The sequence below is a fragment of the Girardinichthys multiradiatus genome, chromosome 14 (genome assembly GCF_021462225.1).
Source record: "Girardinichthys multiradiatus isolate DD_20200921_A chromosome 14, DD_fGirMul_XY1, whole genome shotgun sequence".
Lineage (NCBI taxonomy): Eukaryota > Metazoa > Chordata > Actinopteri > Cyprinodontiformes > Goodeidae > Girardinichthys > Girardinichthys multiradiatus.
Window position 1 is genome coordinate 9073709 of NC_061807.1, and position 17423 is coordinate 9091131.

Consider the following 17423-nt stretch of genomic DNA (forward strand, 5'->3'; position numbering starts at 1 on the left):
TTCTGCTGAAGATCTGCTTCTTTCTCTGGAAATGAGTTCAGCAAGATGGACACAAAGGTCTCCTGAATGTATTTCAATGTTTCATTATCAGTGTGGTGTTCAATGTTCTCAGTAACTTCAGTTATTTTCTGTTTTCAATGTTTGGTCTGAACTGTTCTAACCACAGCAGCACGATGGTTCCTCTGCAGCTTCAACATGTTTAACCTGCGGTTCTGTAGTTTGTTTCTAACATTTCAGACATGATGTTCCTGTTTGTTTGTGGCTGACCAATGGAAACGATTCTTCAGAGCAGCTTGGAAAGAAATGAAACCAAAACCACAGAATAAAACCTGCAGAAAACCCATCAGTGTTAAACCAAAGCAGTTAGCTTTAGCTTGTTTTAATATTTTATCTAGAAACGCTTTGAATGAACAAACCAACAAAATATCATAAACTGCAGGTTATGTTGATTAATTAAAATAAATTCAGTGTTTGTATATTTATAACAAATAGAGCTACCTGATGGGTCCCAGCTCAGCCATCAGTGGGTTTTATCTCTGATCAATCGACCAACCTGGAGAAGATCTAAAGTTGATTTAAGGTCATAAAGAGTTCCCAGTTTTACTCTGATTTAAATATGTAGGTTTTTACTCATAGATCCAAACAATAAAATTCTAGTTTAATCAGAACATCAGACATGAAGCTCTGACCCGGGCCTGTTGGACCCACTTTGGTACCACTGGAACATAATACTGACCTCAGCCTGTAGTGTTGATAAACTATAGTAAAACATTAATAATTAAATCAGACTCAGTAAATATTAATGAGTCTGAAGAAGGATTTTTATTTCCCAAAAACATAAAAATCTGCATAATTATTCATATTTATTAATGATGCATAATTAATGTCACCCCATCATCTCCACAGCTGGTCTGATGTTTCTAGGAGACTCAGCTGTAAGCTGGATAGAAAGGTCAAAGGTCAGTCAGATCCCAAGTATGACCTGCCGCTCCCAAATAAACAGGAAAACAAATATTTGAGCAGAACCACCAGAACCAAACCTGCTCCAAGCTTCCAACTAGACTGTTAATGAGATGTTTCTACAGGTTGGTTTTAGATGTAAATCCTAACCAGGCAGCCATGCCTTGTTTAAATGTAATAAATAGTTTCTCTTCTAGAGTTTAAACTCAGTTTAGCTCTTAGCTCCCAGACTCTGGGACTTTTCTTCCCACATCAATGTTGAAAACTGTGGTTTGGATGAACGTATGGAGGTTGTAGATGGACTCATGGTAGTTGACACTGAAAATGAAATGAGCTCATCGAAAGCTGCCTAGGATGAATGTGCCTTGCCAGGGACGGCCTTGAGATCAATGATGATGTCAGAAGAACATCTGGACAGAGGGTTCTGGGTGGTTCTTCATTTCTATCATAATTCATTTCACTTCACTGTGTTAACGAGCCAATCAACAGGGGTCCCTAATAAAGTGGCCAGTGAGCGTAGCTCCACAGCTGATCTAAACCCAATCCATGGATGAGGTTCAGGTTCTGCAGAAAGTCAAAGCATCGGACCTGTCGGGAACCAGAACACTGATCCAGGATGTCTCACTGGACTTTATTAATGACTTCATCAGTTTCCCTCCAGGTTCTGATCCGAGCAGAGAAACGCTGCAACGTGCATTTACCAGAACCACCAGAAGACCAGAACCAGAGTGTGTGGAGGTGTTTAAGGAGAAGACCTCACAGGATCAGCAGGGAATTATTTCTCTAACTGACTCCATCAAAGTCTTCACAATCATCTCCAGAAAGACACCAGTACTCACTGGTCCATTTAAAACCACAACCAGTCCTCATAAAATGGTTCTCCAGCTCAGACACAGGCAGCAGAAATGATCCAGTTACCTTCATACATTCAATTTGAGAACAACTGCTGGATTGGACCTCAAAGAACCTAAAGTGGTTCTGATCTTTAACTAAAAACATCCACCTGACTTATTTACACCCAGTTTGAGTCCGATTCTTCTACCTGAAAAGGCTTCAAGTTCTCTATAATCAATACTGATCAAGGTCTGCAGACTGGATCAAGGTTCCTCTGATGATCCATCAGAACCTTCACTGAGATCTTCTCTCTGATCCAAAGTCAGATTGGATCAGTAATCAAAGATGGATCAACAAACTGATCAGACTTGATGTTCAGCCATCAGAGGAGTCGGATCAGTGGAGCTGCTTCTGGTCCTGATGTCTTCTGGTTGGTTCTGGACCGGAACTGTTGCTGCTGAGGAGACAGAAGACAGTCAGTCAGAAGATAGATGGACAGAAGATAGATGGACAGAAGACAGATGGACAGAAGACAGATGGACAGAAGATAGATGGACAGAAGATAGATGGACAGAAGATAGATGGACAGAAGACAGATGGACAGAAGATAGATGGACAGAAGATAGATGGACAGAAGACAGATGGACAGAAGATAGATGGACAGAAGATAGATGGACAGAAGACAGATGGACAGAAGACAGATGGACAGAAGACAGATGGACAGAAGATAGATGGACAGAAGACAGATGGACAGAAGACAGATGGACAGAAGATAGATGGACAGAAGATAGATGGACAGAAGATAGATGGACAGAAGATAGATGGACAGAAGATAGATGGACAGAAGACAGATGGACAGAAGATAGATGGACAGAAGATAGATGGACAGAAGACAGATGGACAGAAGATAGATGGACAGAAGATAGATGGACAGAAGACAGATGGACAGAAGACAGATGGACAGAAGACAGATGGACAGAAGATAGATGGACAGAAGACAGATGGACAGAAGACAGATGGACAGAAGATAGATGGACAGAAGATAGATGGACAGAAGATAGATGGACAGAAGACAGATGGACAGAAGACAGATGGACAGAAGATAGATGGACAGAAGATAGATGGACAGAAGATAGATGGACAGAAGACAGATGGACAGAAGATAGATGGACAGAAGATAGATGGACAGAAGATAGATGGACAGAAGACAGATGGACAGAAGATAGATGGACAGAAGACAGATGGACAGAAGACAGATGGACAGAAGATAGATGGACAGAAGACAGATGGACAGAAGACAGATGGACAGAAGACAGATGGACAGAAGACAGATGGACAGAAGATAGATGGACAGAAGATAGATGGACAGAAGACAGATGGACAGAAGATAGATGGACAGAAGATAGATGGACAGAAGATAGATGGACAGAAGACAGATGGACAGAAGATAGATGGACAGAAGATAGATGGACAGAAGATAGATGGACAGAAGACAGATGGACAGAAGATAGATGGACAGAAGACAGATGGACAGAAGATAGATGGACAGAAGACAGATGGACAGAAGACAGATGGACAGAAGATAGATGGACAGAAGATAGATGGACAGAAGATAGATGGACAGAAGACAGATGGACAGAAGACAGATGGACAGAAGATAGATGGACAGAAGATAGATGGACAGAAGATAGATGGACAGAAGAAAGATGGACAGAAGACAGATGGACAGAAGAAAGATGGACAGAAGATAGATGGACAGAAGACAGATGGACAGAAGACAGATGGACAGAAGATAGATGGACAGAAGATAGATGGACAGAAGACAGATGGACAGAAGACAGATGGACAGAAGACAGATGGACAGAAGACAGATGGACAGAAGATAGATGGACAGAAGACAGATGGACAGAAGACAGATGGACAGAAGATAGATGGACAGAAGACAGATGGACAGAAGATAGATGGACAGAAGACAGATGGACAGAAGATAGATGGACAGAAGATAGATGGACAGAAGATAGATGGACAGAAGACAGATGGACAGAAGACAGATGGACAGAAGATAGATGGACAGAAGATAGATGGACAGAAGATAGATGGACAGAAGATAGATGGACAGAAGATAGATGGACAGAAGACAGATGGACAGAAGATAGATGGACAGAAGATAGATGGACAGAAGACAGATGGACAGAAGACAAATGGACAGAAGACAGATGGACAGAAGATAGATAGACAGAAGACAGATGGACAGAAGATAGATGGACAGAAGATAGATGGACAGAAGACAGATGGACAGAAGACAGATGGACAGAAGATAGATGGACAGAAGACAGATGGACAGAAGACAGATGGACAGAAGATAGATGGACAGAAGATAGATGGACAGAAGATAGATGGACAGAAGACAGATGGACAGAAGAAAGATGGACAGAAGATAGATGGACAGAAGACAGATGGACAGAAGATAGATGGACAGAAGACAGATGGACAGAAGATAGATGGACAGAAGATAGATGGACAGAAGATAGATGGACAGAAGACAGATGGACAGAAGACAGATGGACAGAAGATAGATGGACAGAAGACAGATGGACAGAAGATAGATGGACAGAAGATAGATGGACAGAAGACAGATGGACAGAAGACAGATGGACAGAAGACAGATGGACAGAAGACAGATGGACAGAAGACAGATGGACAGAAGATAGATGGACAGAAGACAGATGGACAGAAGACAGATGGACAGAAGACAGATGGACAGAAGATAGATGGACAGAAGATAGATGGACAGAAGATAGATGGACAGAAGATAGATGGACAGAAGACAGATGGACAGAAGATAGATGGACAGAAGATAGATGGACAGAAGACAGATGGACAGAAGACAAATGGACAGAAGACAGATGGACAGAAGAAAGATGGACAGAAGATAGATGGACAGAAGACAGATGGACAGAAGATAGATGGACAGAAGACAGATGGACAGAAGATAGATGGACAGAAGATAGATGGACAGAAGACAGATGGACAGAAGACAGATGGACAGAAGATAGATGGACAGAAGACAGATGGACAGAAGATAGATGGACAGAAGACAGATGGACAGAAGATAGATGGACAGAAGATAGATGGACAGAAGACAGATGGACAGAAGACAGATGGACAGAAGATAGATGGACAGAAGACAGATGGACAGAAGATAGATGGACAGAAGATAGATGGACAGAAGACAGATGGACAGAAGATAGATGGACAGAAGATAGATGGACAGAAGACAGATGGACAGAAGATAGATGGACAGAAGACAGATGGACAGAAGATAGATGGACAGAAGACAGATGGACAGAAGATAGATGGACAGAAGACAGATGGACAGAAGATAGATGGACAGAAGATAGATGGACAGAAGACAGATGGACAGAAGATAGATGGACAGAAGATAGATGGACAGAAGACAGATGGACAGAAGATAGATGGACAGAAGACAGATGGACAGAAGATAGATGGACAGAAGACAGATGGACAGAAGACAGATGGACAGAAGATAGATGGACAGAAGACAGATGGACAGAAGACAGATGGACAGAAGATAGATGGACAGAAGATAGATGGACAGAAGATAGATGGACAGAAGATAGATGGACAGAAGACAGATGGACAGAAGATAGATGGACAGAAGATAGATGGACAGAAGACAGATGGACAGAAGACAAATGGACAGAAGACAGATGGACAGAAGAAAGATGGACAGAAGATAGATGGACAGAAGACAGATGGACAGAAGATAGATGGACAGAAGACAGATGGACAGAAGATAGATGGACAGAAGATAGATGGACAGAAGACAGATGGACAGAAGACAGATGGACAGAAGACAGATGGACAGAAGATAGATGGACAGAAGATAGATGGACAGAAGACAGATGGACAGAAGATAGATGGACAGAAGATAGATGGACAGAAGATAGATGGACAGAAGACAGATGGACAGAAGATAGATGGACAGAAGACAGATGGACAGAAGACAGATGGACAGAAGATAGATGGACAGAAGACAGATGGACAGAAGACAGATGGACAGAAGACAGATGGACAGAAGACAGATGGACAGAAGATAGATGGACAGAAGATAGATGGACAGAAGACAGATGGACAGAAGATAGATGGACAGAAGATAGATGGACAGAAGATAGATGGACAGAAGACAGATGGACAGAAGATAGATGGACAGAAGACAGATGGACAGAAGATAGATGGACAGAAGACAGATGGACAGAAGACAGATGGACAGAAGATAGATGGACAGAAGATAGATGGACAGAAGATAGATGGACAGAAGACAGATGGACAGAAGACAGATGGACAGAAGATAGATGGACAGAAGATAGATGGACAGAAGATAGATGGACAGAAGACAGATGGACAGAAGACAGATGGACAGAAGACAGATGGACAGAAGACAGATGGACAGAAGATAGATGGACAGAAGACAGATGGACAGAAGATAGATGGACAGAAGATAGATGGACAGAAGACAGATGGACAGAAGACAGATGGACAGAAGATAGATGGACAGAAGATAGATGGACAGAAGACAGATGGACAGAAGATAGATGGACAGAAGATAGATGGACAGAAGACAGATGGACAGAAGATAGATGGACAGAAGACAGATGGACAGAAGACAGATGGACAGAAGATAGATGGACAGAAGATAGATGGACAGAAGACAGATGGACAGAAGACAGATGGACAGAAGACAGATGGACAGAAGATAGATGGACAGAAGATAGATGGACAGAAGACAGATGGACAGAAGACAGATGGACAGAAGACAGATGGACAGAAGACAGATGGACAGAAGATAGATGGACAGAAGACAGATGGACAGAAGACAGATGGACAGAAGACAGATGGACAGAAGATAGATGGACAGAAGATAGATGGACAGAAGATAGATGGACAGAAGATAGATGGACAGAAGACAGATGGACAGAAGATAGATGGACAGAAGATAGATGGACAGAAGACAGATGGACAGAAGACAAATGGACAGAAGACAGATGGACAGAAGAAAGATGGACAGAAGATAGATGGACAGAAGACAGATGGACAGAAGATAGATGGACAGAAGACAGATGGACAGAAGATAGATGGATAGAAGATAGATGGACAGAAGACAGATGGACAGAAGACAGATGGACAGAAGATAGATGGACAGAAGACAGATGGACAGAAGATAGATGGACAGAAGACAGATGGACAGAAGATAGATGGACAGAAGATAGATGGACAGAAGACAGATGGACAGAAGACAGATGGACAGAAGATAGATGGACAGAAGACAGATGGACAGAAGATAGATGGACAGAAGATAGATGGACAGAAGACAGATGGACAGAAGATAGATGGACAGAAGATAGATGGACAGAAGACAGATGGACAGAAGATAGATGGACAGAAGACAGATGGACAGAAGATAGATGGACAGAAGACAGATGGACAGAAGATAGATGGACAGAAGACAGATGGACAGAAGATAGATGGACAGAAGATAGATGGACAGAAGATAGATGGACAGAAGACAGATGGACAGAAGATAGATGGACAGAAGACAGATGGACAGAAGATAGATGGACAGAAGACAGATGGACAGAAGATAGATGGACAGAAGATAGATGGACAGAAGATAGATGGACAGAAGACAGATGGACAGAAGATAGATGGACAGAAGATAGATGGACAGAAGACAGATGGACAGAAGACAGATGGACAGAAGAAAGATGGACAGAAGATAGATGGACAGAAGATAGAGAGACAAACCTTTGACTATGAGATGAACTGTTTTCCGTCTCCAGATGTTCTCGCTGGAGACTCTACATCTGTACTCTCCACTGTCTCCATCTGTGGGACGTCTCAGAACCAGACTGAGGTCTCCAGTTTTCAGCAGTTCTTCTTTCATCTTGGTTCTGTTTCTGTAGAACTGGTCCTGTTTGTCAAGCTGATCAGAACCGTTCTTATACACATGGACCCTCCTGTCTCTGATTTCCATCCACTCCACTTTAGCATCTTCTGGCAGATCAGGTGTTGTTCTGAACGGCAGCAGGACAGACTCCGCCCCCTCCTCCACCTCCACCTGACAGACTGAGAGAACAACAAAGAGGAAGATGAGCTGTAGAGACAGCAGCAGCAGCAGCTCTTCATCACTTTATTGACTGATTGTGTAGAAAGCTGAAGGCCAGAAGAAGATGAGAGCAGAAGGTAACAGAAAGGTTCTGCAGATGATCAGAATCCTGATGCTGAGATGCTTAGTCCATGTGCTGCTGCACGGCAGTGTGCAGCTGCTTCATGACACACACACCTTCATCACATCACAGCCTCCTTGTTCCTGCAGCAGCAGCAGGATCTACTCAGATCATCTCTACATCTCTGTCAGATCTATCCAGATGATCTCTTCCCACTCCACTGCTGCAGAACCAGAATCCATGAAGAACTCACTAGGTTCTGGTTCTAAAGCTGCAGCTGATCTCTTTGTTCTTCACCAACATGATGTTTGGAGAGAAGAAGCTGGATCCCTGCAGAGACACCAAGTTCTCATCAACATCACGTGAGAAGCAGCCTGAAGATTCAGAACCAAACACCATCACTGGTTCTGATCCAGTTTACTGTGGAAATGATCTTCAGTGGATCAGCTGCTGCTCAGACGGACCTCAGATCTGGTGCTTCTTCCAAACAAACTCCATCACTGAGTGGTTCTGGTCCATCGGTTCTGTTGGACCTTGGAACATGTTAGCAGGATGAAGCAAACGGGCCAAAGTTTCAGTCTCTGAGAGCAGAACCACAACTTGAAGAGACAAAACTCTCCTGATCCACATTCAGTGGGACTTCTGGACTTAAGGCCTCCAAACTGGACCAAACTGTCTGCTGGATTCTTCCAGAACTTCACAGCCAAATATCTGGACCCATCTCCTACAGAGGAACTTCTACAGATGTTCAGGAGAAAGTTCTTCAAGGTTGAATCTGGACCTTCATTCCCAGTTAAACAGTTTTTTTAACCGTGTTCTGTCTGGCAGAGTAGCTCAGAATTGTTGTCTGGGTGCCAAGAAAAAACCCAACAGATTTAGCATCACAGCCGACGCTTTAAAGCTCTGCTTGACGTGGATGGATGATGGATGGATGATGGATGGATGATGGATGGAGGGATGGATGAATGATGGATGGATGATGGATGAATGATGGATGGATGGATGATGGATGGATGGAGGGATGGATGGATGAATGATGGATGGATGATGGATGGAGGGATGGATGAATGATGGATGGAGGGATGGATGAATGATGGATGGATGGATGAATGATGGATGGATGGATGAATGATGGATGGATGGATGAATGATGGATGGATGGATGAATGATGGATGGATGGATGAATGATGGATGGATGATGGATGGATGAATGATGGATGGATGGATGGATGATGGATGGATGAATGATGGATGGATGAATGATGGATGGATGAATGATGGATAGATGGATGAATGGATGATGGATGGATGGATGGAAGGGTGGGTGGATGGATGGATGATGGATGGATGGATGGATGATGGATGGATGGAGGGATGGATGAATGATGGATGGATGGATGAATGATGGATGGATGGATGAATGATGGATGGATGGATGGATGGAAGGGTGGGTGGATGGATGGATGATGGATGGATGATGGATGGATGGAGGGATGGATGGATGAATGATGGATGGTTGGAGTGATGATGGATGGATGATGGATGGATGAATGATGGATGGATGGATGGATGGATGATGGATGGATGAATGATGGATGGATGAATGATGGATGGATGAATGATGGATGGATGGATGAATGATGGATGGATGGATGAATGATGGATGGATGATGGATGGATGAATGATGGATGGATGGATGGATGATGGATGGATGAATGATGGATGGATGAATGATGGATGGATGAATGATGGATGGATGGATGAATGGATGATGGATGGATGGATGGAAGGGTGGGTGGATGGATGGATGATGGATGGATGGAGGGATGGATGAATGATGGATGGATGGATGAATGATGGATGGATGGATGAATGATGGATGGATGGATGAATGATGGATGGATGATGGATGGATGGATGAATGATGGATGGATGGATGAATGATGGATGGATGATGGATGGAGGGATGGATGATGGATGGATGGATGAATGATGGATGGATGGATGGATGGAAGGGTGGGTGGATGGATGGATGATGGATGGATTGATATGGATGGATGATGGATGGATGGAGGGATGGATGGATGAATGATGGATGGTTGGAGGGATGGATGAATGATGGATGGATGGATGATGGATGGATGAATGATGAATGGATGGATGAATGATGGATGGATGAATGATGGATGGATGGATGGATGGATGAATGATGGATGGATGGATGGATGGATGATGGATGGATGGATGGTGGATGAATGGATGGATGGATGGATGGATGGATGATGGATGGATGGATGGTGGATGAATGGATGATGGATGGATGGAAGGGTGGGTGTTCTCTGGACACTGTGGACTCACCTGTTGGTACCGAGTGGTTCTCTGGTTCCACTGACGAAACACAAACATCTGATTATTGTTGGAGGTCCAACTAGTTAGTGAGAACCAGACAGAAATGTTCCTGTGCTGATCCAAACGGTTCCCTTGGAAAAACCCATCAGAACCTGGACCTCAGTACGTGCTATTTACATTTATAATGTAAATTTTTTGTGCGCTTCTCATTACATCACATTTACTTTGACTCTTCCACCTTCTAATGAGCCTCTGATCACTATTGATCACAACTAATCAGCTGATTGGAAAAATACAACAACATCAGATTTAAACCACTGACCTTTGACCTGGAGATGAACTTGTTTCTTCATCAGGATGTTTCCCTCCCTGCTGGAGACGATGCAGGTGTAGATGTCACTGTCTTCATCTGTGGGATGTTTCAGAGTCAGACTGAGGTCTCCAGTTCTCAGCAGGTCTTCATTCATCTTGGTTCTGGTTCTGTAGAACTGGTTCTGTTCTTCAGGATGATCAGAACCGTTCTCATACACATGCACCTTAATGTTGTATCTGTCCCTCCACTCCACTGTAGCATCTTCAGGCAGGTGAACTGTGGTTCTGCAGGGCAGCAGGACCGACTCCACCCCTGAATCCACCTCCACCTGTTGGACTGAGAGGACAACAAAGGACAAGATGAGTTGGACAGACAGCAGCAGCAGATCTGAGGACATTTTCTTTGACTGGATGAAGGTCCAACATGCTGGACTGGTTCCAGTCTCAAATGGGCCCCATGTCTCCACTGAACAGAGACAGTGTTGTCTTTGCTGTGGGTCCAATGAGCAGCAGAACCGACTGTTGGACAGAAAGTCCTCAGTGTGGACAGGAGACCCAGCAGAACCCTGCAGACTGACCCAATCAGCAGTCAACACTGTGTTCAAGCTGCTGCTGCAGTTCTTCACAGCTTCAACATGTTGATCCAACATCTTCATCTAGCTCCTGGTTCCCTCAGACTGGCAGAAAGACAAGGACAGGTCCAACTGGAGACCAGAACCAGACAGGCTCTCAGTGGGACCAGTTTTCAGCAGCTCAGTCTTTTCAATGTGGACCAACCAGAAGGAATGAAGCAACACTTCAGATGTTCTTGTCCTCTAGTTTGATTCCTGACATGTTGGAGGAAGAAGATCCAGTTGAAATGAGGTCCGTTAGTTCACTGCAGCACTAACAGGGTTCTGGTTCTGTCTCATCATCAGAGGACATGAGGACGTCCTTTCAGACCAAATGAACATGAAGCTCTCTGAGTTCTCCTGAGTCCACCAGCTTCTTTCTGGTCCTCACAACCTTCAGTGAAGAGAAGCTTCTCTCTGACAACCTGACCGGGTTCTGGTAGTGTTGATGAAACTACTGTAAGGTGATGGTTCTGAAGCTGTGCAGAGATCCAGAACCTTCCAGAACAGCTGACAGGAAAACTGGATGAAAGGTGAGAGGAGCTGACGCTTCTGGACCTCTGAGGCCTGGTTCTGCTGGATTCTGGAAGGATCCAGGTATTTCTGATGGTGGTCAGAGGTTAAATGTCTCTGATACAGAACCAGAACCACCTCTCTGTTGGACCTCCAACTAGTTAATGAGAACCAGACAGAAATGTTCTTGTGCTGATCCAAACAGTTCCCTTGGAAGAACCTATCAGAACCTGGGCCTCAGTTCTTCTGCTATCATGTGAATTTAGTGAGAAATGCTGCAAATCTTGATGTGATGTTGGTTCTGCTGATTTCAGGACAAATGTTCCTGTCAGATGTGAAACCAGCGGTTCTGGTTCTAAAGCTGCAGGAACTTAAATGCTGATGTTTCTCTTCTGATCCGTCTGTCGGTTCTGAACCCAAACCCGTTTCTCCAGCAGTGGAAATGGTCCCGAGTCAAAGCGTCCAGCTGCTTCTTCAGTCCCACCAAAGCTTCCATTGATCAGATTAGTGTTTGTCATGAGAAGTGATGAAAACCTGGAGCTGGAAACTGGTCCCTGTCTGGACTGGACCTCTGCCTCCTGCACTGGTTCCTCATCTTCATCATTCTAATGTGTTGCTATGGAAACATGCTGCACTCATTACATCACATTTACTTTGACTCTTCCACCTTCTAATGAGCCTCTGATCACTATTGATCACAACTAATCAGCTGATTGGAAAAATACAACAACATCAGATTTAAACCACTGACCTTTGACCTGGAGATCAACTTGTTTCTTCATCAGGATGTTTCCCTCCCTGCTGGAGACGATGCAGGTGTAGATGTTGCTGTTTCCATCTGTGGGATGTTTCAGAGTCAGACTGAGGTCTCCAGTTCTCAGCAGGTCTTCATTCGTCTTGGTTCTGGTTCTGTAGAACTGGTCCTGTTCTTCAGGATGATCAGAACCGTTCTCATACACATGCACCTTAATGTTGTATCTGTCCCTCCACTCCACTGTAGCATCTTCAGGCAGGTGAACTGTGGTTCTGCAGGGCAGCAGGACCGACTCCACCCCTGAATCCACCTCCACCTGTTGGACTGAGAAGACAACAAAGGACAAGATGAGTTGGACAGACAGCAGCAGCAGATCTGAGGACATTTTCTTTGACTGGATGAAGGTCCAACATGCTGGACTGGTTCCAGTCTCAAATGGGCCCCATGTCTCCACTGAACAGAGACAGTGTTGTCTTTGCTGTGGGTCCAATGAGCAGCAGAACCGACTGTTGGACAGAAAGTCCTCAGTGTGGACAGGAGACCCAGCAGAACCCTGCAGACTGACCCAACCAGCAGTCAACACTGTGTTCAAGCTGCTGCTGCAGTTCTTCACAGCTTCAACATGTTGATCCAACATCTTCATCTAGCTCCTGGTTCCCTCAGACTGGCAGAAAGACAAGGACAGGTCCAACTGGAGACCAGAACCAGACAGGCTCTCAGTGGGACCAGTTTTCAGCAGCTCAGTCTTTTCAATGTGGACCAACCAGAAGAAATGAAGCAACACTTCAGATGTTCTTGTCCTCTAGTTTGATTCCTGACATGTTGGAGGAAGAAGATCCAGTTGAAATGAGGTCCGTTAGTTCACTGCAGCACTAACAGGGTTCTGGTTCTGTCTCATCATCAGAGGACATGAGGACGTCCTTTCAGTCCAAATGAACATGAAGCTCTCTGAGTTCTCCTGAGTCCATCAGCTTCTTCTTGGTCCTCACAACCTTCAGTGAAGAGAAGATTCTCTCTGACAACCTGACCGGGTTCTGGTAGTGTTGACGAAACTACTGTAAGATGATGGTTCTGATCTGATATTACAGTTACACAGCAGAACATTGAGATGTTGGATGTGGTTCTGAAGCTATGCAGAGATGCAGAACCTTCCAGAACAGCTGACAGGAAAACTGGATGAAAGGTGAGAGGAGCTGAAGCTTCTGGACCTCTGAGTCCTGGTTCTGCTGGATTCTGGAAGGATCCAGGTTTCTGTTGTTCAGAGGTTAAATGTAGGGGTCACTGATTTGATGGGATTATGATTATTGATTAATTAATATTTATCAAGAATTATAATTGAAAATCATAATTTGAGAAAATTAATTTCTTAACCAAAAATCCTCATTTATGAGTAGAAATCAGAGATGTCCTCTGGTGTTGTAATTGTAGCCTAAAGCCCTTGATAATTATTATATTCCCAGTAATAATTGATAACTATTATTAGATGTCACTGTTTAATCAACCGTTTCTGCTGAAACGTGGGGAACTTTGACCTTATTTTGACTGACAAATCACTCTTGCACAAAATAAACACAAACGCCTTCTCTTTATCTACGTGAATATTTATTAAATCAATAGCCCTGATAGAACTCGCTCTTTCGATTCAATAATCTTCCCCTAATCAAACATACAAAGTTCTACACAAAAAGGGTAAAATATCTAACTAAACATAAAACAGCATTGAGTGTGTATGAAATCAAACCAGCAGTTATGGCAACAGATAAAAGGAACATGGTCGAACGAAGCTCTAGGTTGCCACTCCCGAAGTGTAGCTAGGTTACTGCAAGCCATAAAACATCCTCCACCGCTGGGGTTCCACGCACACAAAGGGTTGTAAAACTTTTGGCGGCAATTAGTAAACATCAAGTCGAAGACAAAGAAAATGGTTGATTTTCACCGTGAAGTTATTATAGCACCCCCAGTGGGCCCACCACCTGCAGGGGGAACCGTGAGGGACCGGTGCAAAGAGGATTGGGCGGCGGACGAAGGTGGAAACCTCGGCAGCCCGGTCCCCGGATGCTTAGGCTGGCTCTAGGGACGTGGAATGTTATCTTGCTGGGGGGGAAGGAGCCTGAGCTGGTGTGGGAGGTCGAGAGATATCGACTAGAAATAGTCGGGCTCACCTCCACGCACAGCGTGGGCTATGGCACTCATCTCCTTGAGAGGGGCTGGACTCTCTTCTACTCTGGAGTGGCCTGCGGGGAGAGGCGGCGAGCTGGCGTGGGTTTGCTTGTTGCCCCCCAGCTCAGCCGTCTCGTGTTGGGGTTTACCCCAGTGGATGAGAGGGTCGCATCCCTGCACCTTCGGGTTGGGGAGAGGTCTCTGACCATCATTTCGGCCTATGGGCCGAAAGGGTAGTGCGGAGTACCCGGCCTTCTTGGTGTCCCTGTCGGGGGTGCTGGATAGTGCCCCTCCCGGGGACTCCATTATTCTGCTGGGGGACTTCAACGCCCACGTGGGGAACGACAGTGACACCTGGAGAGGCGTGATTGGGAGGAATGGCCTCCCCAATCTGAATCCAAGTGGTGTTTTGTTATTGGACTTCTGTGCTAGTCACGGATTGTCCATAATGAACACTATGTTCAAACATAAGGGTGTCCATCAGTGCACTTGGCACCAGGACACCCTAGGCAGGAGATAAATGATCGGTTTTGTTGTCGTATCATCAGACCTTCGGGGGCATGTTTTGGACACTCGGGTGAAGAGAGGGGCTGAGCTGTCCATTGATCACCACCTGGTGGTGAGTTGGATCCGCTGGGGGAGGAGAAAGCCGGACAGACTTGGCAGGTCCAAGCGCATAGTGAGGGTCTGCTGGGAACTCCTGGCGGAGTCCTTGGCCAGGGATGTATTCAACTCTCACCTCTGGGAGAGCTTTGACCAGATTCCGAGGGATGTTGGAGACATAGAGTCCGAATGGACCATGTTCTCCACATCTATTGTCGATGCTGCTGCCCGTAGCTGCGGCCGTAAGGTCTGCGGTGCCAGTCGTGGCGGCAATCCCCGAACCCGGTGATGGACACCGGAGGTAAGGGACGCTGTAAAGCTGAAGAAGGAGTCCTATCGGCTGTGGTTGGCTTGTGGGATACCGTGGGGCCAAGCGTGCCGCGGCCCGGGCGGTGGCAGAGGCAAAAACTCGGACCTGGGAGGAGTTCGGTGAGGCCATGGAGAAGGACTACCGGTTGGCTCCGAAGCGATTCTGGCAAACCGTCCGGCGCCTCAGGAGGGGGAAGCAGTGCTTCGCCAACACTGTTTACAGTGGGGGTGGGGAGCTGCTGACCTCGACTGGGGACATTATCGGCCGGTGGAAGGAGTACTTCGAGGATCTCCTCAATCCTGCCATCACGCATTGCCTGGTGGAAACAGAGGCTGGGGACTCGAGGTTGGACTCTTTCATCACCCAGGTTGAAGTCACCGAGGTGGTTAAAAAGCTCTGCGGTGGTAAAGCTTCGGGGTTGGATGAGATCAGCCCTTAGTACCTCAAGTCTTTGGATGTTGTGGGGCTGTCATGGTTGACACGCCTCTTCAACATTGCGTGGCGGATGGGGACAGTGCCTTTGGATTGGCAGACTGGGGTGGTGGTCCCCCTTCATAAGAAGGGTGACCGGAGGGTGTGTTCCAACTACAGGGGGATCACACTCCTCAGCCTCCCTGGTAAGGCCTACGCCAGGGTATTGGAGAGGAGAGTCCGGCCGATAGTCGTACCCCGGCTTCAGGAGGAGCAGTGTGGTTTTCGTCCCGGCCGTGGGACACTGGACCAGCTCTATACCCTCTACAGGGTGCTCGAGGGTTCATGGGAGTTTGCCCAACCGGTCCACATGTGTTTTGTGGACCTGGAGAAAGCATTCAACTGTGTCCCTCATGATGCCCTGTGGGGGGTGCTCCAGGAGTATGGAATCGGTGGCTCTTTACTAGGGGCCATCCGGTCTCTGTACAAGTGGAGCAGGAGTTTGGTTCGCATTGCCGGCACTAAGTCGGACGTCTTTCCGGTGCATGTTGGACTTCGGCAGGGCTGCCCTTTGTCACCGGTCCTGTTCATAACTTTTATGGACAGGATTTCTAGGCGCAGCCAAGGGCCGGAGGAGGTCTGGTTTGGGGACCAGAGGATTTCGTCTCTTCTTTTTGCAGATGACGTGGCCCTGCTGGCCCCCTCTAGCCAAGACCTACAGCATGCGTTGGGGCGGTTCACAGCCGAGTGTGAAGCGGCTGGGATGAGGATCAGCTCCTCCAAGTCCGAGGCCATGGTTCTCGAACGGAAAAGGGTGGTTTGTCCTCTTCAGGTTGGAGGGGAGTTCCTGCCTCAAGTGGAGGAGTTTAAGTATCTCGGGTCTTGTTCACGAGTGAGGGAAGAATGGAGCGGGAGATTGACAGACGGATTGGTGCGGCTGCCACAGTAATGGGGGCGCTGTGCCGTTCCGTTGTGGTGAAGAGAGAGCTGAGCCGAAAAGCGAAGCTCTCGATTTACCGGTCGGTCTACGTTCCTACCATCACCTATGGCCATGAACTTTGGGTCATGCCCGAAAGAACGAGATCCCGGATACAAGCGGCTGAAATGAGATTCCTCCGTAGGGTGGCCGGGCACTCCCTTAGAAATAGGGTGAGGAGCTCGGCCATCCGGGAGTGGCTCGGATTAGAGCCGCTGCTCCTCCACATTGAGAGGAGCCAGTTGAGGTGGCTTGGGCATCTATACCGGATGCCTCCTGGACGCCTTCCTCGGGTGGTGTTTCAGGCACGTCGTCCCCGGGAGGAGGCCCAGGGGACGGCCCAGGACACGCTGGAGGGACTATGTCTCTCGGCTGGCCTG

At 46.2% G+C, this 17423-nt stretch overlaps 1 protein-coding gene across 6 annotated transcripts in view; it reads right to left on the minus strand.

Moving 5' to 3' along the window:
- Positions 1-343: 343 nt before the first annotated feature.
- LOC124880561 overlaps positions 344-17423 on the minus strand; it is a 103814-nt gene continuing 86734 nt past the window's right edge. For 4 of the 6 annotated variants that reach the window (XM_047385798.1, XM_047385796.1, XM_047385801.1 and 1 more), the window contains 4 exons: positions 12581-12907; positions 10716-11042; positions 7621-7941; positions 344-2251 (listed from right to left, as the gene is read on the minus strand). In XM_047385798.1, coding sequence (XP_047241754.1) covers positions 2157-2251; positions 7621-7941; positions 10716-11042; positions 12581-12907 — 1070 coding nt within the window. In that variant the 3' untranslated portion in view covers positions 344-2156. Of the gene's footprint in view, positions 2252-7620; positions 7942-8118; positions 8373-10715; positions 11043-12580; positions 12908-17423 lie in introns of those variants that run through there. The other 2 variants (XM_047385797.1, XM_047385802.1) reach the window with 2 other exon arrangements.